This window comes from Solea solea, chromosome 14 (assembly GCF_958295425.1).
Source record: "Solea solea chromosome 14, fSolSol10.1, whole genome shotgun sequence".
In the NCBI taxonomy this organism is placed as follows: domain Eukaryota; kingdom Metazoa; phylum Chordata; class Actinopteri; order Pleuronectiformes; family Soleidae; genus Solea; species Solea solea.
In genome coordinates this window covers 8,080,816-8,107,551 of record NC_081147.1, presented here as the reverse complement: position 1 = coordinate 8,107,551, position 26,736 = coordinate 8,080,816, and the positions used below count along the sequence as shown (strand labels likewise).

The window sequence follows — 26,736 nt, the reverse complement described above, 5'->3', positions numbered from 1 at the left end:
ATGTATAGATAAACAATTTCAGATGTTAACAGTGCTAGCACACATAATAACACTGTGCTCCAGGTTTGTGGTGTAATCTGATGCAGCCTAGGTGCAACTTTGTTTTCATTATCTAGACCACAAATTTTTATGAGATGTCATCCCACTTCACATCTTTCTGGTTGACAACATTCAGGCATTAATACAGAGAGAGGGAGAGACAGCAGCCCCCGGGCAGCTCTTGTTCAAAATTAGCCTGGACAAGGATTATTTGAAATAGCTCTGCAACCACCTACTTGTGAATCAGTTATTACACTGTGGCTTTTTCTGTGGTTTTGTGATGCAATCAAGCAGCCCAAACACACAAGTGGAAGCTTACAATGCAAACCCCGGAAGAAGAAGAAGAAGAAGAAGAAGGAGGAGAAGAATAAGAAGTGAGTGAGTGTTTGCATCGTTTTTAGTACGTGAAGGCCTGTAGTACTGTTGATGCGCTCGTGAAAGGGAAGGGTGAGTAGAGGAGTCCTCGGTGTATAAAAATAATTCATCTTACAAAATTTCTGTCGCATCATTAATATGTCTTTTATTGAACTATATATCTTTCCATATCAAAAAAAGAGGCCATAGCATGGTCCTATCTCACTTATATGTGAGATATAGAGGTGTACTTACAAACATGAAGTCGTTTGTATGGTCAAAAACCTCCTAGACTCTACAAACGAGCTGATGTAAATGTCTCATCACTGACGCTCTCGTCAGCCACGCTGTTTCAGACCAAAACCACACCCGCAGAACACGGACTGTCTTGTGATTGGCCAGTTACCTGGAAGTGACGTAATTGGCACGTCAGCTCACAGACCCGCAGCTCCCCCTCTGGAAAGGTGGATGCACCGCTAGCAATTATCAAAACATTGAGTAAGCCGTCATCACGACCCCTCGCCGTAATCCCTTACGTATTTGATCCGGAGTCTGACCCAGAGTCAGAAGACACTGTGACAAGTGAACCACCTCCATCGTAAAGACTGCTGCAGGAACGTGTGTAGCTTAGCCTGTAGCCGACTATCGCTAATGCTAAACGACAGAACAAGCACTCAAAGACAGTTTTACGGTTTGTAAATATTGTAATATACGTATTGTTGGCACTGCTCCTTCCTTTAGGTGAAGTTTGGTGCTGTGTCCTGCTTTATATTGCCCGAAGTTTGTGTAACAATCCTCTGTGAAGTGGTTGCTGCATACATGGAGGTATTTGGGAAATGTAGCAGGGATATTCCCATCAAATATGAAAGATATACACTGAGCTTTTCTTTGCTCATTGGCGGGGAGCTTGTGGAGCGTCATGGTATTGTTTATCACAACCCAGAACAAAGCAAACTCTCGCTGAACCTTTTTTCGACATGTTCTCAACCGATGCGCTCTGCAGCTACAACGAGAGTAGTTCTCACACAACTTGTGTGCTATCACCAGCACTTATGAGTATAACATTTTAGACGCACCATTAACGACAATTCAGTCAGTCATAGATGTTGATGTTGTCTATGTACAGTGCCTTGAGATAATGTATGTTATGATTAGGCGCTATACAAATAAAATTGAATCAAATTGAATTGAATCATCATCTACTGCTTTATCCTCCACCAGAGGGTCCCCACATTGCAAGTTTTTGGACTGTGGGAGGAAGCCGGAGAAACCAGAGAAAACCCACGCACACACAGGGAGAACATGCAAACTCCATGCAGAAAGGCCCTTGTTCCAACCGGGGCTCGAACCCGGGTCTTCTCACTCGCTTCTTGAGTGCTAACCACTACACCACCGTGTGTCCCTAACGACAATTCAATTTTTCTTTATAAACTCTTGTTGAACTGTTTTTGTACATACTCAAACATAGTGGTTTATTTTGTGTTGTCACATAGTTGTCACATCCACCGTGAATGAATTCAATAGACTGTGTGTTGCATTCACTGTCCTGTCGTAAATAGCAAACTACAGTTCTAAATAGAAACACTAGGTCTTACTAGGTATTACTTCAGTTTCTACTTATTATATCACTTGTTTTTTTCTCATTATAAATCTATTGATTAAATGTTTACACCCTCATTTCAATGAAGCAATACAAAAAATAATAATTTGAATTAACTATATTTTGTTGTTGAACTACAGGAATTTTAAATGACCATGTCAATTGACAAAACCCAAACCCAGCCCGAGCCCGATGATCATTTTTGTCTGAACCTGACCCGGCCTGACATGTCTCATTGGGGGCTCAGGTCAGGTATCCATGCTCTAGCTCCCTGTTGGATAAAGAATGAATCATGTATCAAGGGGAAATTTTAGTCCTCTGTGGACCATGACAGTCCTGGGGATGTTAATGCATTTCATTCTGCACCAAGGTGGAGACTGACTGAAAAGACCAACCCTGGAATTACATAGTAGTTTGACTGAAAACTTGAGTTGCTTCTTAATTTAGGAGCTGCCTCCTTCAGAGACCGCAATGGCTGATTGTGTCACAGTGCTGCAGCCCACCTGATCTCTTTTAAAAGCAGCAGACAAATGGGTCCTGCCTACCCTGTGGGTGGATCCTTTAAAATCCATCAATATCCCCGGAGAAAGAGGAAAAACAAAACCTACCCAGGAACACACTTTTAAATATTAGTACCAGACTTCAGCTTATGTACCTAATGGAACACATAAGTACTTTGTCTTAAAACTTGTAGTTGTTATGTTACATTACGTATTTTAGAATGTGCTTGATCCATTTTCTTGATCCGGATTTTGTGGGCACTTTTATCATCATTGTTTAATACACATTGGCGTTATTATATAGTACGATAAACAATTCATTGGCTTTTTTGTTTATGAAAAGCCCCCTAAAGGCTGGCTGGCTAAGAACAACTATTATCGTTGATCATGTATATTCTGCTCATTTTCATGTAACTTCAGAGTTTATTGTCACCCACAATTTTTCAATGAATACATGAGATTCCCAAATCAGAACAGATAACTGGCCCTCTTACTCATGTTCTCTGCATCTCTCACTCTAACCTTTTCAGTCTCACTTTCCTTGAACCCTTCTGCTCCTCAATTACAGCAAAGTAATGCAGGCAAACACAAAAATAGATTAGGTTTGTGCGAGTCTATGTGGATGTGTTTTGGTTACATCTGTGTGCTTAAAAAGGACGGAGGGAGTCTAGAACCGTAGACAGAAGATTGCTATGTCTACAGAAACATTAGGATCACATTCCAATCTTTCTTTCTTGGAGAACAACTTCATCAGGTCAGTGTGTCTCTGTGTTTGTGTGTGAGTATGTGTACTCGTCTACGGTGTTGTGTACTCCACAACAATAATCAAAATGGCTTTTGCTGATTTCTCTATTACTGTTCCAATGTCCAACTTTTGTCAGCTGTGAAATTGTTTCAGTTCCTACAGCTCTGTGTGGATGCATACCTTCTTCACACACAAAGACAAACTAGCCAAATTAAGCCCCATAAATACCCTTAAAAGTGTAGTTTGTGAGTTTTATATTACATGTCATTTAGCAGACGCTTTTATCCAAAGCGACTTACAAGGGAATTGAGTACAACCTGGCAGGGGTGGAGTTGAACTTGCGACCATGAAGTCTTTTGCACACAGGGTACCGGTCTTAACCACTGAGCTACCCACACCCCAATAAATATAGAATGTGTTACATTCAAAACCATTGCCAAATGAGTTCACACAATGCTGATTAAGCCTATCAGCTCCACATGAGTCTCTGAGTGTTTCTTTTGTGTATGTTTTTGTGTCGACAGTAATGTTTCTGCACTGCATATACAGTAGAGTGACACAAAAATGTATATATAAAATCCCAAAATGTATACTTTGAACCCACCTAGTGCCCGACAACACAACAAAATGAAGAAGTTCCATTCAGACCAGAGTTGGCAATCAAAAAGAAACACTCAGCAGGAGGGACTGGAAATATTGTAGGTTGAAGAGCTGCCACATTAAACTTGGCTAACAGGCGAACCAGCATGCTCTCTAAGTGGAGAACTACATTTTATTTGTTAAAGAATTGTGTTGCTAAATTCAAGCCTTGTTGCAATTTTCTTTAAGAGACTTGGTCACAAAACAAAAAACAACAACAAAATAGCTTGTGCTCAGCCTTGACTTAAACTCTTAAACCCTTTCAACCAAAGTCACTGCAATGTTTTACAGTGCACAACACTATTGTTTAAGGTTTCACAACTTGTGAATTAAACCAACTGTTTTTTGAAGGATTAAACCACCACTCAAGCACATATTCTGTGCTCTCGGCCATCTAAAAAACATATTTTATTGTATTATTTTCTTGTATAATTATTTTAACTGTGATTTCTGCCGAATAAAAGTAATTTCACCTACATTTTACACACTGCACCTGTCAGAGGTTGCTTGGACACAAATTTGGTATGGTACGGTAAGTATTTATTCGTGTTTCCATTAGGAATAGTACCAAAAGAGCCAGCACCAACTTGGGTTACCAGAGTAATGATATTAGACAGTATGGGTAGAGCTAGACCCATGACAGCCGACTGGGCAACAGGATGTCTGTTGTGTTGTTGTCATGTTCAATGTCATTGTTCAATGTTGTCGCACCAGTACAGTGTCATGTATCTCACTGACACTGGCATTGGCACAGTGCACACCCCGCCAAGTTAAGATTATTGTTCTCAGTCGAAATACAAGCCTACAAGCCCTACTGTCCTGTACCAAACCAAACTGTGCCATCATGGAAACATGGCTGTGATAACTTGAAACAGAGCTTAAAAGACAATGAACTTGAGACTACTTGCCTGTATTTATGGTCATATTACATTCCCAGTTCCATTTTCAGCCATGTTATATTATTTTACTATTCAATTTCCACTATGAAAATTGTTTGATGGATGAATTCAAGTTTCCTGTTTTGGTACCATCTGTATCTATAGCTCCCAACAAAGTCACGGGGCAGAGTTCACTTTTGCAACCAAGCAGATTTGTTACACTGTTGCAATGAGTCTCCTAATACAGCTACAGTGTGAAGATACATAATTTATTATTCTAGCATGTTCCTTTACCATTTCAGTACTTTTTCCACTTTACTAAGCTACAAACTGCAGAATCACTATTACACATGGTTTATGGTTTGTGCTTGCTGATCAATATCTGTTTATTGCCTGCAAAGAAACATGACAACACCTTTCTCTTTCAGGATCAGTGTTGCAGGTCTTTGAGTGGAAAAGTAATATCAAATAGTTTTTTTTACTCTCTGTTCCACCTCTGTTAGAGCACAATCTTGAGTTGATTAGTCATCAAGGACAATAAGAGCTACAGAAAACCTGATCAAGCCATCAAAGTAAGACATACCTTCATATAGAGCTTTAATACAAAGGACATACATTTTCATATGATGCACTTTAGATGATAAAAGACTAGAATATTAGTTCAATTTTGTATTCTGTATAACAGACAGAGCATCTAAAGAGTTATGACATGTCAATTCCTGATTTGCTTGAGATTTGAATAGGGACTGATATGTCTGATTATCTGCTGCATATGAAACTGACATTTAATGATATAAGATTGAGGAAAATGCATCTATGCAGTGTCCTAAAAGCATTTCTGAGCAACTGCTACGACACTTACACTAAGCATAATCTCGCTTCATTTACATTCAAGGTCTTTAGGCTAAGGAGGCTGTAATAGACAGTGACGGTGTATATTACTGGTCTGCTGCTTTTCATTATGCAGCTAATGATTCCCTGTCAAGTTCTATTGGAAATGAACGAGGGCCAAAAAAAGGGAGTGGGAGGGCAACGGCAGGAAGACAGGAGGGAGTGTTGGGAGGAGGTCACAAGAGACTCACACGGAAAGAGAGGTCGAAGGACGCTGCAAAACCAGACCAAATATAAATCTTTGATGAATATGCTGTTGTGTGTACAACTGACATTTATTTTCTAAAACACAGTTCTGACAAATAATGTAATTTGTTCTAATTGTTTTCAGTTCAATCCAGTGTAGAAGTAGCACTGCTTCTGATTTGCAAGCAAGTTGTCATCAAATAGCTGTGATGAGGTGTCAATATCATGTCACACGCTCATTTGATCGAAGGCCATAGCCAAGGTTTTTTTTATTTTTTATGTGTTATTGTCATTGTCTGTAATTTACTGCTGAGCCAATTAGTTTTAACCCTAACCTCACTAACAATACATAAGAAAATGCAATTCATATTTGGGGGTCAGGTTGCTTTTGTTGCCTTTTTCTCAATGGAGAACATATTTTATGACATCACTGTAAACATCAATCTATCCATCGTCCATCAACTATCCACTGTTGTATCCGACCATGTGCATTTGGAGCCATTATGAAACATCCTGATTCTGAGGACTCTGGGTCGGTGGCCCTGATTTTGAAAGGCTGGTTTTCTGCTAACAGACAGTAGGGAGAGTGGAGTCACCCACCAATCTACCTGCAACAAGACATTTAACCATCACAATGACTCTGAAGCTGTTATCCTGCATAGTTATCCTGCTTTAATGTGTGGCAATTCATTCTGATTAGGTCAGTAACGGAAGAAGTCAAGTCCATTGTTATCTTTTGGATAATGTTGTATTTTGTAGTTTTGGATCTTACAGAAAGCACAAGGACTCGCAAGTCTAATCTATCACATTATATTCCTAAATCATACCCTGCTTAGTCATCTGTTTTTCTCTGATTGAGACCATAATTAACAACATCTGCAAAATGAAAATGTTGTAGCTTGAAGTTTATTATACACAGCTAACATATTAAGGACGGCAGTTAGTTTCACAAAAGTCCCCAGACAGAACATTTCAGTGTAGAAATATTTAAAATATTCATATTTGCATTCTTGCCAAGTGAGAAGACTGAAACCACTGGGGAGTGTTTAATTTATCGTAGCTCAGTTAGCATAATAAAAAGTCGTGAGAGTTACTGCATGGAGCTTTACTTAACACAGACATAAGAGTTTCATTGATCTAATGCTGAACCTCTCAGCAATTAAGTAAAGAAGCGTTTCCAAAAAGCCAAATGGTTTCTTTACTATTTAATGGACAAATTGGCCTGTGACTTGATTCAAGCACTTCTGCAGGTAGCACATTTATACTCTAGACTGCGGTAAGTGGTAAATCCCCTATCACTTCTTTAAAATCAACCATGTAGCAGGGAAGTGGAGCCAACATGGCTGTTGATAACACTGCAGTATGGGGCCAGCTGCCGCTGTGTACACCTCTTGGTTTTAATAGGGAGAGTTTATCATTGAGTCTAATTAGAATGCCAATAGCACGTCTCCCTGAGCCACAATACCTATACACACACATACATGCATTCATGCACACACATGGCCCTATATTATTCACTGGTAATTACAATGTCAATACAAAGCTACACAGCAGTGCAGCTTCACACGGCCATCGTTTGAACACATAGACACACAAACACACACTATCCTTTAATTGCCCTTCAGTCAAATGCCTTAGCACCTATTTTTACACACACACAGAGAGAGAGAGAGAGAGATAGAGAGAGAGAGAGAGTCCCACTTGTGCATTTGTCCATTCAGACTCCCCATGGAGTAAATCTGCCTCACTCTCACCAGCCCCTACTGTTCGTTGAATGCACGCAATCACACACACATCCACACTCTCACACGAGGTCATAAACATTCATCAGTGTCACATCTCACATGCTCTTTTTTTAACAGCCGTCCCTCATGTTCGTTCTCTGTCTCGTCTTCAGAGATGTGAAAATGAAACGGTGAAATGGTGTGTATACTTGACTACACTTCAGCATCAAGTGTCTCAGAATGGGTCTAGGTGGCACCATGGAGCATTTCATCTACTTTTTATGAATTGCTTTTGAATCTCTTTGATTTGACTTCAATTTGGTGTTGGAATTGTCCATTTGTTGTCCAATTAATGTAATGTTGGTGCTACACAGTAGTATTAAGAAGATGTCAATCTCGCACATACTTTAGGTAGGTAGATAGGTATATTTCACAGAGGAGTAAAAGTCAGGTTTTATTTGAGCATTGTTTTGCCCATGACCCCACTTAAATGATTAAATCTGTTAATTTCACAGTCTCTACAGTCTGACCTGACACTCCCTGAATAAACTCTGGGTATTATATGAATGTGAACAGCAAAACTACCATTTCACAGACTCCCTCCAAGCCTGCTGGAAAATCTAGTTTTCTATTCAATTATCTGCTGCTTTGTACTTCTCTCCTCTTCTCCCCACTGTCCTTTTTCTCTTCCTGCTGTCACACTACCACAACTTATGTTTAATTTTCATTTTCCCTTGTCTGCATTGCCTCCTTTCTTAAATGTTAAATTATTTTCTCTCTCCCAATAACTTCTCCAAACTTCTTGTCTGCTTCTGCCCTCCCCCCCTCCAGGTCCTCCCATCCCTGCTCTCCCCTCCTCTGATCTGCTCTCCTGGCTCAGACCCAGTTAAATTACCAGTTGTACAGAGCGTTGGTGACAGAGTGCAGAACTTAATTACACACTGGCTGACAGCAAGGACTTCATGTTAGATTTTCTCTTTCTGTCTTCTTCCTCTCTCTTTTCTAATGTTTCCCACCCCCCTATCTCATCTCATCTCTCTGCCTCCTTTACATTTCTTCACTTTTCCTTTGTCTTTACTTCACTTATTAATGGCTGGTTAAGACACTGTGCTCCATGTTGTTTCAATGTGCTGATTACTGGTTGAGGTGTCTAGGTTGGGTTTCATGTTTGCAGGGGGAACTGACTGTGCTAGTCGGTAATAGTGCGATGTACAGTAAATACTGTATATGGAAGGCTTTATTAAAGCTAATTTCCAGAGTATAAGGACACAAATCCACAAATTCCACTAATATAAGGGTACATGTCAGTCTAGCATTCCATGCATCATCGGCAATTGCTTTAAGACAGCAAGGGAAGCTCAGCTTCCTCTAAAATGTTGACAAATATGCTAGAACGTGATTAGAATGTGCCACTGTTTAGTTCAGAATCAGTTGTTTATCACAGATGACGGATCATCTTAAGTGATTTTCGCATTCCCATAGCAGCCTCTACGTTAAACCACTTGAAGCTCAGCTAACAAACAACCATCCACTCTCACATACCTCCAGTCAATTTAGAGCGTCCAATTTACCTAATCCCCATATCGCATGTTTTTGGACTGTGGGAGGAAGCCGGAGAACCCAGAGAAAACCCACGCACATATGAGGAGAACATGCAAACGCCATCCAGAAAAGCCCTTGTTCCAACCAGGGCTTGAACCCGGGTCTTCTTGCTGCAAAGGCATGAGTGCTAACTTCCCTGGTTTCAAAGACCATGCAACCACCACTGCCATGGACGCATGCATACTCAATCTCACTTTCCATTCCAGTACTAGCATTTTCTCACCAGGAGTTCACTCCAATGTGTATGTCCTTGTATATTCTTTGATTATATTCTTTTTGACCTCCTTGCATAACTTCTCTGAAGCAGGTGCCCAATATAGTCTTCTTTATTGGTGTGTTTTCAACCAAAACATATGTGTATGACCAACTGGATGAGAAAGTGTTGTGATATATGAAGCATGCCCAGTCAGCAGGTACAGTCTGCATGGTCACAAAATGCTCACATACGTCTGCATACAGTCTGTATATTACACTGAGGACATTTATATCATGCAGACTGCATCTGACAATAGAGGATGCAAAAAGTTTGAATGTGGTCTTTCTTTGCATGCTGTCAAGGAAGTTAATTTAAAACTGGGCACTGCCATTGCTTTCGGGATAATATGATTTGCTGTTACAAATGTGGGTAAATAAAGCATAAGATTATGACATTAAATGTCACCAAGTATCCACTGATATATTGTTGTTCTACACTTTTGAAAAATTAAAAATATGAGGACAATAATGAGGAAAATAAGAATTTCAGTTTGACTTCAAGGGCGTTCATTGTTTACGTGGGTTATTCCACTAGCATTCTTGTATAGTTTTGTTCAGGACTTTTTTCTCTTTTAATTGAGTGTAATAAACTCAAGTTGAAAGGTGCACCTACCAAACAACTGACTTTTTTTTTTCATTGTTCTACAATTTTTTGAAATACAAAAAAAACATGCTTCAATTGACAAGAAATTTAAAAAACAGAATGAAAGTCAATACTGATTTGTCCATGCTGGCCTGTGTGGTTGTAAGTAGTCAAATTGCCTTGGTCCTATCAACATCTCCCAAAATGTTTCTAAATGGGATCCACTCGGTCGTCAAGATGCCAGAGAATCAGTGTGTAAGTAGTTGTTGTCATCACAGTCAAACATGAAAAAGTAATCATGTTGAACCCACTTTTCTTGTACTACATGTTTCTGGAGTGACGTTCATGATTGAACCGAATCCATTGAACGGCTCTTCAACATGGATGATAGGAACCGAGTTGCAGTGAAGGAGTCGTTATTTTTCTTTTTCTGTCTTTTTATTTTTTTTTTTAAATCGCTGTCACGCACACAGCATGCGCACACAAGCTACTCCTGCTACTCTACTGAGATGGAGAGCATGCACAACAAGGGAGAGTATATGTGGGGTGCCAAATTTCACAAATTTCACGTGAGTGCGGAGTGTCAGACTGCAGCTATGAGCCAAAGGGAGCGCAGCAGCATTTGGATGCACTTTTCAGATGAAAAGAACAGCAAAGCAAAATGTAACATATGCCAAAATAATATTTCTTTCAAGTCCATCTCAAATATTGTTTACTAAAATGTGCACTAAACTTACCAAGGACAGTTCAAGAGTCCTTTGCAGGGTTATACTTGTTTTGAAACTTGTTTTGTAAAAGATTTTCTATAGTAATATATTTTTTAGTTATTATAGTTTTGCATGGAAGTTCATTGTAGACTGCTTAGTTTTCTATTGTGCCACAAATAAAAAGGTGTTGCACGGTTAGCAAGTCAAAAGTCTGTCTTTATTTACACATTTTATACAAAGATCCAAAATAGTGAGCCAGTCTTTTGAACGGCTCCTTGAAAGCAACGGCTCCTCAATATTTGACTCCCTTCAAAGAGCCATAAATCCCATCTCTACATATTTGAACTTTGCTACTCTACCAAAATTACAAAATAATTTCAACATTACACATGTTCTCTCCCAACTGTTAGATATTTCTTTGTACATGTACATGTCCATCCATCTATCCACTTTCTACCGCTCTATCTTTCACATGGTAGCAGGGGGAGCTGGAGCCGATCCCAGCTGACATCGAGCGATAGGTAGGGTACACACTGGACAGGTCTCCAGTCAATCACAGGGCCAACATACAAAGACAAATAACCATCCAGTCATATGGTCCATCTATCCATTGTCTATTGCTTTATCCTCCACATGAGGGTTGCAGGGCTGCTGGTGCCAATCCCATCTGACATAGGGCAAAAGACAGAGTACAGCCTGGGCAGGTCGGCAGTCCATTGCAGGGCAAACATACAGACAGACAGACAGAGTATTCACTCTCCCATCACATTTACACCTACAGGCAATTTAGTGTTGCACGTCCAAGTAATCTAATCCCTGATCTGTATGTTTTTGGACTGTGGGAGGAAGCCAAATCATATTTAATTTATATTTGTCAAACTCCAATTCTCCAAAAAGATATATCAGTTTGGCCTGGTGTAGGCATAATCTACATATAAACTGGCTCAGACCCTTTTTACTATATGGTGATCATGCTCACTATTGAACCAATCAAAAAGTCGTGGTTGTGTGTTCCCTTCCACTGAGCTGAGGAATTTGTAGCCTCTCAGGAACAGATTCTCCTGCTGTGCTCTATCATGTTGATCTGGTACAGAACGGCAGGTCGAGTTGCATCTGCATCACTAACTGCCGACTGACTGGTGACTGCAGCTGTGTCAGCTTAACCGGCGCCAGCTGAAGCTCCATCACTGGAACCAGCAGCAGCTGTAGCTCTGCTACCACAAGAGCACTGACAATTGGAAAACAAGCAGAGTCTAAAGTGACATAATTGAGTGTCACTAACTGTATCTCTAACTAGTCAGTGGCTCTTAGTACAAACATAGCAAGTACTTTAGTTCCACTACTGCCTGTGTAATTGAAAATAATTTTTTTTACACTGAGACCTCTGAATCTGTGGTGATTGAAGCATTTTCAAAGGTCAGAGTAACTTCATCAGTCTCCATAAGCAGCTGACTCTAACTCACTTGAGATCCGGAGTCCAAATAAACTCTCTCTTCATACATCTCTTTGCTACAATAATAGTTACAAGACACCACTAGGATGTGATTGGACATTGTCTTCACTGAAACTCTTTGACATCTGCATCTTCACGTCTCGACATTTAATTGTCTAAATACTCACAGTTTTTCTGTGAATCAATCTTGAATCAGTCCTTTTCACAGAAAATGGAAATAGATGGAGACAGATTTGGGCTAAACTTGAGAACTCTGTTTGAATCAGAATCATATTCTGTCAAATCCACAGATGCATTTGAGTCAGTGAGATCGAATGGTGCTTTTCCACTACACAGTTCCCGGCACGGCTCGACTCCATTAGTGATAGTACCTGGTACTGATACCTGGTACTTGATACTTTTTTTAGTACCTGCTCTGGTGAGGTTCCAAGCAAGCTGAGCTGACACTGTGATGTCAACAGACTGTCATCACCGGAGGCATCAAAGCGAACAATGCGGAACTGTAAATCAGTTAAAACCACTTAAAAATCCTGAAGAAAAATTTGCCATATTTCAGCCAAGTGACTGTCTGTGCTCCAGTTATGAAGGAAGTACGATTCTGTGAATCAAATCTTTTTAATTAACTTACTCTGATGATTCAGTACACTAAACAATGCATTAAAAGTTACTATTCACTAGTTTATGTGTGTCGCCTGTAAAACGACATCACAACAATTTCATGCAGCCGTAGTATAATAACGCATACAGACGAGCCATGCCGAGCTGAGACGAGGCGTGCTGGAACTGTATAGTGGAAAAGCACCTGTCAGCTTTCTAGTTTGCGAAAGCTACTGTGAAGGCTCGTGTAAACAACTGATTATGTGTGCCAACAGTCTCTTGTGATCCTGGACATCTTCTTGGGGTTGGCAACCTTTCTTAAATCTAGTGTGGAGAACTGTTAAAGGATATTCATCCTCTCACAATTTGTGCTTTAAAAAACCTTAAAATAGATGAAAAATCATATGGATCATGTTATGTGACAGTTAATTGAATAGCAGTGTGCTTCAATGTGTACATGTGGGTATGTTTTTCATATGGGTGTATGTGCTTTCAGATGCTGAGCCTGTGGTTAATTCCTCTTACACTCAGTGTGGTTTCTTCTTTGAATAAGGCAGGTGTTCCAACATTAATTAGTTTACAGGCCTATTTGTGCACTGCATATGTACTCTGTGTTTATTTATTAGTGCTGCCACTGCAAATGTGCCCGTGTGTGTGTGTGTGTGTGTGGGGGGGGGGGTAATGTACATATCCGCATGTGCATGTGTATGTGTATGACGGCTCTAAGTCCTGCTACGAGGCTGTGTTTTATATAATTGATCATGTTATAATTAATGCATGCCTTCCACTGCGAAAAGAGATTGAGTTAAAGATGTAGAAAACAGAGAGAGCAGTGTGTATGAATGGGTGTCTGTGTCTTAAACTGAATGTAAGGAATTGATCGGAAAATATTTTATCATTAAAGCCCAAAAAGGAAAATGGAGAAATCCATAATCAGAAGGGCAAACACTTTAAAAGCCAGGAATTATAAATCTGTGTGTACAATATATACCCTTATCTGCTTATTTGATATGTGTAGTCTGTATAAGTCCTTGCTTGTGTCTTTCTGAACATTCTGGGTGCATGTGTGTGTTAAAGGGGTAATTAATAGAGGTTCACATTTTCTCTATTTCCCCAGGGTCTGCTGTCCAAATTCATTACTGTCAAATACACACATATAGTGTCATTGGTCACTTACACAGTTATTTACTTAAACCATAATCACTACTTCCAGAAATTCATCCTCCGAGGTAGCATATGAGACACACACACATGCAAGTGGACAAATATGCCCTCAAATACGCTTGATCCTGCTTTATTAGAAAGATTCTCATTACATGTTATATGCACACATGCAAAACACAAAGCTTTATATTGTGTCAACAATTCAGATACACATGAAAAAAAACCTATGGTAAAATTTTCCCTTTGGAATGATTATGTTTAATAATCCACCAACAAGGCCTGTCAAAAGTAAATCTTATTTCAAATCCCAGGATGTATATGCAAATGTGATAAGTGTGACCTATGAACACAAACGGTCTTAATCTGCACAGAAGAGTGTCTTCATTGTGTATGTGTGGAGCTTCACCATCAGGCCCATGTCATTTGCATACACAATCATAACTCAGATTTCTGCTTGTTCCTGCACACGTCAAACTCTAATCACGGCCACACAGAGAAAATTACTCTCTCTGCATCTAAATATTCAAGGAGGGAAGATACAGGTTTTTGACATTAGAGGACATCCATCAAGTGTGACATACAGTAAATGCACTTGATTTCAGGACTGCTGATGGACAGGAAACATCTGCAAAGATATTTCTAAATATTTTCAATCCAGTCTCGTCCCTCATATCCATGTTTACTAGCTGGCAGTTTTATTCTTTAGTGGTTATGTTGGGCGAATGCTGTGCATCTCTGAGACAAACCTCTATAATAAGGCATTTCAGTGCTGCAGAGACAGGTGAGGGGAAGGAGTTTGTTGCTTTTAAGAAAGACAAGTTATGAGAGTACTAGCAGATTCATAAAATGGCAGACTTAAGATGTTTTGGGTAGAAAATGTGTATGCTTGTATTTGTACAATCATATTGGTATCTGTGAGTACTATAGATGGGTGTGTGCGTGCAGAATTAAACCTTTAGGTGAAAAGAGTTAAGGGAGCATCAGCCTTTATCAATATTTGACTGCAGAACCAGAGAGTATATGAATCTTTAATATGACCTTGGAGCTCAAGACATGAAGACATTGGGTCTGAGGAAAGAAGTGTGATGAAGAGCAAGAGGCAGAAAGTAGAAAGAAATTAAAGACATCTTCGACTTACTTCATAAGTTTTAAAGGCTGAAAGGTTTGTTCAAACCAAAGATCACAGAATATTGGGAGCAATAACTCATCACTCACTCGTCAATTCACTGAAGCTCTGTAGGTCTTCATGACAGTTCTACACTACAGCTCATAGTTTTTCACTCTCTTCCTGAGCAAACTGCTCCACTTCTCTCAGGTTTCATGTGCACCTTATCTCAACTCAGTGTCTCAGCTCTTGCCATCGATGTTCACTTGGATTAGGATCAGGACTCACAGCCGGCCAGCTAAGAACTGATGTGCCTGACCAGAAGGCTCTAATTTTGTTCCGTCTGTCTGAAGGACATTTTCCCAGAAGCTTTGTAGCTTGTCAGCCTGCATTTAAGTGAACTCCAGTCAGGCTTTTCTCTCTCTCTCTCTCTCTCTCTCTCTCTCTCTCTCTCACTCCTTCTATCCATCTCTCTCTCTTTCAAAAAGTGTGGATGCCCAATTTTTTTCCATGGAGCCAGTTTTGACCTTGAGGTCAACTTTGCATCTTTGGTGTGCTTGGTATTTTTTCTTGAGTTTCTTTTCCAACGTTCAAACTATGACCCTGTTTAATCTGGGGTCAATTTTCCTCCTGTGGTCTTGTCCATGAAGGCAGGCTGCAGTCATGTAGACCTAAAACTTCCTAATATTATGAAAAGCTGTGTAGAAAGTTTAGCCTTTATTGCGCTATACTTATCAGTTGGTTGATCTCTTCTCTCTTGGGACAGCTCCTCTTCCTCTTGCCCATGTTCAGCATGGTGCACATAATTACACCAAACTGCACAATGAGCATGTTTCTCCAATATAATGACCAATTAGACCACTGAAGAAAACTGATCTGATCACAACAGTCTGCTTGACATATCACTAACTCATTTACTACCCCTTCTAAGTAAGAAAGTAGTTGCCTGAGCCAAGTCCAAGTATAAAATAGGTAAAAATGTGTTTCCACATTCAGATTCAGTAACTATCAAGCTTTAAATCCATCTCTTTATGGACAACAGTGTAGTTTCAACACATTTTAACGTGTGTGTGTTTTTATTTCCCCTAAGCCTGATGAACTCCATTCTAAAGCTGACAATAAAGACAAATAGGCAAAAAGAGTAGACACAGAAGAAAAAACACTACAGCAATGAGAGCGACAAAGAGAGTGGAGTAAATAAATTAAAGAAGAAACAGTTGAACTCTAAGTTGGTTAACATTTTCTTTTAAGTGCATGTTTTAGTTTTAAATACTTCATCAAGTGAAAGAGCCTTTTCATCCTTCTAACTCTCAACAAATTTTACAAAAATAAAAGAATGCATTTCCCAAAATGCTTTATAAACTTGTCGTCTTACAAAACTGTAATGCATCATTCTAGATACTGATACATAGTGCTGTCTTGGCACTGGTGTGGTGGACTGGTGTTACTCTGGCACAGCTACATCAAGGTGGGAATTGGAGACACATTGTCATCACTTGTAAAGGGGGTTGGCCTTCTCCCATCATTCCCTGTGCCAGTAGATGTGCTTCCATCTGCCTGATTGTATGCACATTTTTGATTTTCACATAAAAACATTGAATGGAAGCATTGGAAGCAATGGAGAAAAGTCTCACAATAACAGTTGTTATGCTTGAGGGAGGTGGAGAAGTTGGCATATTGATAAAAGGTAGATGCAGATGAGTGCAACAGAAACAGTATCAGCAATTGAAAGAGGGTGTTTAGAAATCACATGAAATCGCAAATGCTTTTGCATTTTTCTTCACTTAAAGAGAAACAGAAATGGTGGACAAAATGGAAGAGAGGAGGAATGTGTGGACTGATGAGGAAACCACATCATTCCCCCACTGCAAGAAGCAAATATTAACACAATAACTAATTTAAGCAGTACAAAAATCCTATCATATACCAACACCTATATAGCCAACGCTAGCAGATGCCAAGCAATCCCTTCATGCAACAGTTGGAATCAAATCAATCAAACGACACCAGTTCGGCAGGAAGCTGCGTTGTTTATATCTATAGACATATGTAAACATTAGCATATAAACCAGGTCATACCCTGTACGGACAAAGGAATTGGGATGCATGCCCATTACACCAACAGGGCCTGTAATAACCTATTTTTTAATGTGGAGCTGGTTCCCCTTTTGCAGCTGTAAGTGTTTCTATTTGTGCTCATTCTTTCTGTGGAGCATGAGGTCTGGCACTAATATTAGACAAGAAGGCTCGTGATCTCTGTTCCAGTTCATCTAAAAGGTGCTCGATGGGGTTGAGGTCATATCTTTACAGTCCTTGTTTGGAGCTTCATTTTGGAATAGAAAAGGGCCTTCCTCAAACCATCCATCCATTATCTACCGCTTTGTCCTCCACCGGAGGGTTGCGGGGGGCGCTCTGCCAATCACAGCTGACATAGGGCGATAGGCGGGGTACACCCTAGACAGTTTGCCATTCACTCTCACATTCCGGACAAGCCGGAGAACCAGAATCCGTTCTCTGTAGTAGAATGAGGGAACATTTATCAAAAATGTTAGTATTGACGTATAGCTGTAGGTCTGGAATAATGTCCACTCTGGCTGTTTTCATATTATTTTAAGGATCAGATTCAGCCTGTCGGGTTATCTGATATAGTTCCTGATCAACCTAGATTTAAAGTGCCCTGTAAACTCACAATTTGAAACCAGCACTGGTTATGTGATATCAGGAACTCTGTTGGCACCCTGTATTTCCATCATCAAGTTGCGCCTTGTTGTCCTTTTGTGGTGACTTCAGTGTCACCTACTGTTATCTTGGGGAAGTAACCCACAATTTGCACATTTTATTTGACCAAATCTTTGAAAATTTGATGAAAATTTGCATTACAATCCAGTGTAAACCCAGTGCAGTGCCACGGTGGCCACAGAGACAGGAGAGTCTGGAGAGGCTTGGCCACAAAAGCTGCTCCTCAGAGAAAATTGATGTCCTTGTTCAGGGGGAGGAGAAATATGGCAAGTGAACACAGCATCCTTGGACAAGGCGAAACATTAGGTTACTGTGTTACTGTGTTCTCATATGATTGGTGAGGTGATGTCTGGAGCGTTTTCAGAGTGTGATGAAAATGGCCAGAAATAATGGCAAGTATTCAGCATTTATTTTTAAATTAACCAACCTTTGACGGTGTAGTCAACTCAAGACTGACTAGAATTTTTTTAAAAACAAAAACAAATTAGCAGCTACTTATAGCAGTTACTATAACACCCTATTTACTCTATTTGAAAACTGTAGTATGTCAGTACATAGTCACAAGCAGCCAGTTGTCTTAGAAGTGGCAAGGAAAGGACAGCAGTGAGAGCAGCAGTGAGATTAATTGTGGTTAATGTGTGAGCAGAAAACCATACAAATATACACAAACAATGGATGTGATTTGACGACAAAGCCACTTAATTAGTCATCATCACTGATGACTTCTTTGTGATGACTTTAGCATCACAAAGAAGAGTGCTAAAACCTCTGTGCTGCAGACACTTTTTATATACGTTAGTCCTGTCATTGTTTCTGTGTGACTCAATATCTGCATCAAACATACAGATGCATGTAATTCTGTATAACCTAATGCAATGGCATATATATCAGTCATGGACTGACCACAACGTGTCTGCTGTCCAACGTTCATGCTGCTCTACCGATCACAACAATATAATTACAGTGATCAGGAATCAGTACACAACTTGATTTTAAGTTGTGCACTAAAGTTCTCTGATTCAGAAAGAGAGATAAGGGACAGTGTAAAGGGGAACATCCACAGACTGATTACTGAGTATTAAAGACCTTTAAAAAAAAAGGGAGTCCATTTATATTATATTATATTATATTATATTAGAATGTGTGGACGCACTGCAGAAAGCCTGAAACAGTTTTCTTTTTATTTTAAATTTCAAATTTAAATACATATTGTGTGGTAACCTGTTTCACTTTTCTGCACCATTCAGCATCCCAAGCAAAACAAATCTGCCTCTCTGTCTGTCTGCAGCTGCTGTGCTACAATAAGAGTTTATGAATGTTGAATATCTCCCTCTCTGCACTCTGTTTCTCTCTCACTGCATTCTGCACAATGGTGAATAAGTAATTTAGCTTTTTTTTGCATTCAGCAAATTTCTTTTACCAACACCAAGAGTGTTGGTAAAAGAAATGGATGTCTCCAAAAAACACTGTACAGGACGTCCTGTATGGCACATTCTGTTATGGTTTTGTAATGATTTATTTTATTCTTTAGCTTTTATATTTCCTATTGTATCTGTTAATTTACAGTTTCAAACAGAGCCATCTTAAAAAGCAGTCGCTTCTCCACAGTGCCTGATGTTCATGTTCATTATGCAGCAAAGTTGATCACAGCCAAGCGTAAAAACCACGTGAGTCAACATGAAAATGTGTCGACATCAGAATTTCAAATCTGCTCAACATCTCGTGCTTTCTAATGCAAATTCAGCTGTTAGAGGTATGTGTGTGTGTTTGTGTGTGTCCTTGTCTCCCTCAACGATTGTCAGCGCACACACAAACACACGGCTAATGTTATATAATGTGCAATGAAGACATGTCTCACGACACCGAAGCGTGACACACAGACACTTGCATGCACAAACACACACACAATATGTTCTCTTTTCTTTCCTCAGCGTTGCATGGCCGCAGTTAATTTGCGATTAGATCATACTGCCATTTAATCGCTCTGTGATCTGAGGTTTTAGCTGCGTCAGAAAACACACAGACACACACGAGGACATTAGCTGGTTCTCAATCACCCTGACACACACACACACACACACGGCAAACCGATATCAGCAAATCATGTGGAGTCTTACAGTGCAGAGTCCATAAAAAATTAAAATAAACAGGGAAAGACACAATAAGAAGAGGCATACATAAAGATGGAATAGTTATAGGAAACATTATGATCAGGAATATAGGTAAGATTTAAGGCATAGAAATGATTCAATATGATCAAATTCATTCATTCATTCATCTTCTACTGCTTTATGAGGATCGCAGGGGGCGAAAGGTGGGGTACACTTAGGACAGGTCGCAATTCCATCACAGGGAGATGAACAACCATCCACTCTCACACTCACACCTACGGCTAATTTAGTGTCCAATTTGTCTAATCCTATATGAGAAAATGCATTAGAAAAACACATTTCTGCCTCACTGAGTTCATTTATTTTTTCATGAACACTTGGAAAAACATCTTATTACTCAACAATGCAGACAACAGCATAAATACATACAGTACTGTACTCCGCTCAGTCTTGTGCCTTGTTGTACTCTGTGATTAATTGTGTTCATGTCTTTGTTGTGGAGCTTAAAAAGAAGCAAGAAAACATTTGTCTAACTATCCCATTATCCGATACCACGCGTTTCATTTCTGCCTCTTAACTCTCTTCCTGTATGACCAGGAACATGATCATTTTTGGTTTTGTCTAGAACAAGGAAGCTGTTAACATTTGGGCGCGACTAAGGGAGATGAATGGAGGAAAGGAAGGAGAGATGAAGAGAGAGATGCTCAAACTTAATCTGACTCCCTGTGATTATCAGTGTCAGGACTAATATGTAAAAATGTGTGTCTATATACATGTAAATGGGGTGTCATGGTGTGACTGCAGCCGTGTGTGTGTGTGTGTGTGGGTGGGTGTGTGCGTGTGCGTGTGTGTGTGTGTGTGTGCTTGTATGACTTCCAGACATTTATTCTCAGCCCTCTCATGGCTGTGTAGCAACTGTCAGGCTCATTAGCACCTCCAGGAAAATGGGCTAATTTAAGAAGTAGTTCCGGCTGTGTGTAAATGGAGTTACTTCAACAGCATTACATCCACCATCATTTTTGTCTTTTATGACATAATGTGTGAACTGTCTGAGTTCTGTCAGTGGAGGCTTCAAATAAATCCAATGGATTTTCTGCATCCAACTGCACTGCACTTAATCTTTGTGACTGTTTTACTTTACTCTACAAAATAAATATAATCCAAAAAGCATAATAAACCTAATGTGATTGAACATGATTTTTAGAATGGAAAAAATACATTTTTACACTTTTCTGAGGACAGGAAGAAATGTAAAGACTTGAATCTATGGGGGGAAGCAGTAGAAACAACTATAAATGCCTGAAAGACAGTCAAACTAAACACTTATGAGGGATGTTCAGCATTATGAGGGGATACATTTTGGGAATAATGCAAACATTTTCAGGATATCTGTCAATAATTATTGAAGCTGTACTGTAGACTTGTAACTGACCAACACCTTGTCATTATTTAGATTTTAAGCAGACAGAAATATTTATTCTTACTCATTCAAAGGAAATACCTAGGTTTTACAAAGGTAAAATGGAGGAAAAGCATGCAGGGACTTCTGTTATAAAGATTTTAAAAAAAAAGGAAAAAGGAATCCCCTGGTTTGAAACTTTAAAGAGTCAAACTTTTCAAATCAAAACAGGACAAGACTGATAGATTTTCACAGAATGGACTTTCAGATCAGATATTGACGTAACTGGGGAGCTGGAACAAGTGATATATTGAAGCAGCAAGAAGCACAATGAGTCCCGAACGTCAGATAATCAGTACACTGGTGGTTTGAAATGCTTGAGAAAACACCAGAAGTCACTTAAATTTAATCCACAAATGATCGCTCCATTTTCTTATTTGTAACTGCAAGTCAATATTGCTTTACACTGTATCCTATATAAGCTGCTTAATGCAGTAGCTGTTTTTATTACACATTGTATTTTTTAAAGAAGTCGGTGCATCTAAGATGTCCATTTGACTCTCTCGTATTACTTTTATTTTATTTTCTACTGTATGCCAGCAAGTGACTCTGTCCTGACAGAAGGCATTGATCCTGCTCTCATGGATGATCTTTGATAAGAGAGGTGAGGATTGACCATTAGCACTGTTTGTTTCCCTTTAAAATGACACGTTTGTATTGTTTATTTGTTGGTCTGCAAAAATGACTACATGTCCCCACCGATCATCCTCCTGCTTTCTGCTGTGTCCCACGGTAATTTGTCCCCTTTTGTTGCAGTGAATGCTGCATCAAAGCGCAGCGGGGAGACTGACATGAGGAAATCCTATCCATATGGTGTCCTCTTACACACATACACACACATACACAGAGAGTGAGAGAGATAGAAAAGATCTAACAGCTTATCTTTTGCCAACTGTAGCAGCCGCCCACATAAATGTCCGCTTGGCTCTACTCTGATCACATAATTGCTCTGTGCACACCTCTCCCACACACACACACACACACACAAAGAAGACGAGTGTAGATCCAGAGAGAATACACTGAAGCGCACTCGGGGAGTTCACACAAAGACACATACACTCATACCTGGATATAGAACCTGGATATATACAGCACCCACACACAGACAGTCCCTGCTCAGTACAGCATGACAAACTTTTTGCACATGCTTGTACGCTGGTGAGAATACAGACACACACACACACACACACACACACACACACAGCAACTACCAAACAAAAACTCCCACCAGCTCGCCCACACAGTCAGAAACAATGTAGAGGAAGTGTGAAAGAGATCCAGTAGACAAAGTGAGTAACTGTGATGAACATCATCAATATCAAATCAAGCTTTTAAAAAACAAAAGAATCAGCAAAATTAAAAAAAAGAAAATTTGTTGTTACAACAAGACATTTTTTTTTTCTCCTCTGACGGTTCTGTGCTCCAAAACTCATATTCATGTACCTTTTAAAGATAATCGCTGGACGTGCTTGGAAAGTAGAGTCTTCTCAACAATAATGAGGCTGAATTAACTGCCATGGATTTAATTAAATAAAAGTCACAACTAAGAAATCTAACCCTAATTCAGTAACTAAAATCAAGTCCTTACAAATAGTACACATAGTAAACAAACTATACTCATCCTCACTTTATTGCTAACTATTTGTTTGTTGTATATATTTCCAGATTCTCTACTTTATTATTGTATTATTATTTTTTATCTAATATTTTATTTAATTCCACCGTATTGCCTATTTTACAGTTTTTTTTATATCCATATCTTATGCCTTGTTTCCACTGCTGTATTTCTATTTCTTTGCACGGAGCATCTGGAACAAAAACAATTCCCCCCCTGAGGATTAATAAAGTATTCTGATTCTGATGATTCTGATGTGGGAGCAGTGGCATATAACCCGGGCAAAAGAGCAGAGGGAGGGCTGGGTACCTTTCTCAGGGGCACCCCAACCCTTGACCTGTCATGGGATTTGAACCGGCACCCCTCTGTTACAAGCCTGATTCCATTCTTCTTGGCCCTTTTGGACCCTCAGTCTGGCAAAATGAACTGAACTACACGTCATGTTTTTTCCAAATGAGCTTCACTTATCAATATATTTCTGGATTCTCACAATGTGACCAAACCTCCTCTTCTTTTGTGTTGCTCACTGCAAGAAGAACAACAGTGTGAAAGGATATTTAAAGCTCAGCTACACAACAGTAAAGTCCTACAATGTGACTTTTTTGATGCGGAGTATGTTTATGCAATTACAGAGGATCTCTACAGGATTGTTATGGTTGCCACAAATTCCCCCGATTAAACTGCCACGGCCTCCACTCTCACTTACAAGCAAGCAAAATTGTGAGACAGGATTACATTCCAGGGGAATCGATTCTAACTGGATTGTTATAATTAGATGACCTGAGTTTGCTAAAAATCGGTAAGTAATTTTCTGTGTTTTTATCACTTCCAGGACTTGGGTGCATGGCAATAAAATTACAAATGCTGTCGGTAATATTTGTAATTCCAGAACTTCTACTCATAAAAATGCAGATCAGCCATGACAGTATATCAAGCTCATAGAGGATGAAACAGCTAATAAAAGTGTCTTTATGTAAACAGAGTGTATAGCTCACCTCTGTCACAGATACTTATTCATACAGAAAAGTATAAAGCATTATTGAGACAGCATGACAAACATTGATAAACCAGTCAAACTGTGTCTGTCCTGTTGATCAGCAAGACAAAACAAATCGATCAGGAATAAAAGACCATCAGCAGATCTGTCACCAGCTGGCGGCTGATACACAAATGAGCACAAGAGCAGCAACAATGACAGCAGCAGTCAGACAGGCTGATCATTACGCACCCTCAGCAGAAAATACAAGAGGCAAGGAAACTTACAGACAGCTATCTGAGCTGCGAGATAGAGTTTGGAGAGGATTGTTGACTGAGAAAAACAGAGGTGGTGGAAGAAAGAAATGTCTTCCACCACCAAATATATGTACACACATCCATGGCTTCAAGTTAAAAGAAACAGAAAAGAAAGAGCTGACAGAAGTGTGTGGAGAGAGCGCACAAAAGTGAGGAGGAGTAGTTTGAGGAAAGACGAGAGGTGGTACTATCAAGAGAAGAATGAGGAGTGTTTGCAAATGAAAACTGAATGTGAAACAAAAACACACAGGGCTACTTTTAAGAAGAGAGAGGTTTGTTTCCAGCAAACCGACACAGCTGAAAGTGGAGGCAACAAACAGTGAGGCTGTTCATCCTACCTGAGTTTCTCTTGGAGATGTACTTGACATCGTCACAGGCTCCTGGAGCGAGGAGGAAGAGCAGGAAGAGGAAGAAGAAGAGTGGTATGGTCTTCATCTCTATGTTCTCAATTGGCACCTTGAGAAAACAGGACAAACATTGGTGGAATTAAAGAAGAATGTGTCAACAAGCAATAACACAAAACAACTGGTGAAGGCAATCAGAGAGCATTAACCTTTACCAAGGCTCAGGCTGATAAGTTTGTGTTAAAACACTCCCCATGTCTCGCACACTGTTGTTTTTAAAACATCCTGAGTCTGGATCTGTGTCCATATCAAAACCAAATTCTAATAATTACTTCCTTGATCTATGACCTACATTGACATAAATGTGATCCAAATCTTTCCTTTATGTTTTGATGAAAATTGCTCATAGACAGACAAACTAAATCATAATCTCTGGGTAATTATGAAAAGGCCTAACAGTAAAGACAAATTGTACCACTAACATCCTTCACTGTTAACTTGATGTCCTTATACTAGAACATTTTCTTTTGTTTGAGTGTTTTCTGATATTCTGCCTCAATTAAAAATCACTTAACTAAACCCCCTGTTCTGACACTGACTAACGCATTATTGCCAAGAAGTTGGCTGAGAGCTGAGTGAGGGGGAGGGAGGGAATGTGGGGAGCAAGATACCTCAGGTAAAACTCATCATCCGGGTATGATCACTGACACATTCAGACAGGACTAAAATAACTGAGAAGGTCTGCTAATAATGACTAAACCCCACCTCCACATGTTAAACTAATCCTGTCCAAATAGGGCTCTGCTCATGAGTAGAAGCTGTTTGTGCATGAAAATCCTCCACCAAACATGTTCATGAGGCAGTAAATTGCTAAAAGCACCAATGGACAGGAAGTGAGCAAATAAAGAGGACATTGCTCATACTGTATCAGCTTTAATAATTGTACACTCAGTCTCAAATATAATGTCAGGCACTTTTTCATACATGGCTGATTTCACATCCCCAGGTAAACAACAGTATGGGGGTTATTATACTGTGAGGATTCGGGAGAGAACCAACTACACTGTTTAAGCTGTGAGAGAAACTACCTGTCCATTAAAGTGTTAAGAGTTTCGATCGCTCCGAAAACCATGTTATTAGGCATCAGCTTGTGAAACCTAAAAGAGAGGAACTACTCTCAAGCTGAGCCACTGCAAAGAGAATGACAGACCCCACCATTTTAAAATATGGTCTTTACAAATATACTGTATAGATATTAAAGACAGTCACATACGAAGACGAACAACATTACAGAACCATTACATGTTTGGTTTCTTTCTTCCATTTCCCCAAGTCCTCACTTCCCTTCCTCCCTCTAAGTTTTTAATACAAGGAAGAGTTTACTTTAAAAAAAACAAAAAAATAATGTTCAAACATGATGTAGCTGAATGACACTACATCGTTGGAGAATTTTGTTTCTGTCATGTCGGATGGTGCCTGATTAAGTCCCGGCCACCTACTGTTTTTGTTTGTTCCTTCAGATACTACTCTATCAACTTCACTTAACTCAAGCAGCACACACTCTTTTATCCACGTTTAGTGTCCACTGGTGTTATTTTATGTTGCTCTTTATGAGTGATAACTCTGGTTTGTGCATCTCATACAAGGCAATAATGCTATTTTCTGGCCATTATACTGTTTATTTGCATTGCTACACAAAAACAGGCTTCAAGCTACCAATATGCACAAATGCTTTGGTTCTCAGACTGGGGTACATGTAACACCAGTGGTACGTGAGATGGTACTTGGAGGAAAATCAGAAATACTGTTCTACTGTATATACCAGGGTATGCGATCGGAGTGGAGTTGAGGAATTTTGAGTGTGTAGAAATGGAAACAAATAACAAAAATGTGTGAATGAATTATATAATAATAATAATTAGAACTAGTACCGCAAGCGGTAATGAACGGGTTCGAGCTCGAGGGCTCGCAAGTCTCTGTGTGGCCATGTTGCCGCGCGACTCCTCTAGCTCATTTCCCGTTCATTCACCGTTTGCGGGACTAGTTATTTTCTGTTGTAGTTATTTTCAGCTCAGACTATTTTCAGCATCCCTGTGCTAAGTTAGAGGGCACTTCCTGTTTAAAACTGCCGACTGCCTGTTGGGTGAAATGTG

General features: G+C 39.6%; 1 protein-coding gene across 2 annotated transcripts in view; it reads right to left on the bottom strand.

Annotated features, from left to right (window-relative positions):
* il1rapl2 (interleukin 1 receptor accessory protein-like 2) overlaps window positions 1-26,736 on the bottom strand; it is a 395,763-nt gene that overhangs the window by 300,953 nt on the left and 68,074 nt on the right. For both annotated transcript variants that reach the window (XM_058649406.1, XM_058649407.1), the window contains exon 2: window positions 24,578-24,695. In XM_058649406.1, coding sequence (XP_058505389.1) covers window positions 24,578-24,674 — 97 coding nt within the window. In that variant the 5' untranslated portion in view covers window positions 24,675-24,695. The remainder of the gene's footprint in view (window positions 1-24,577; window positions 24,696-26,736) is intronic.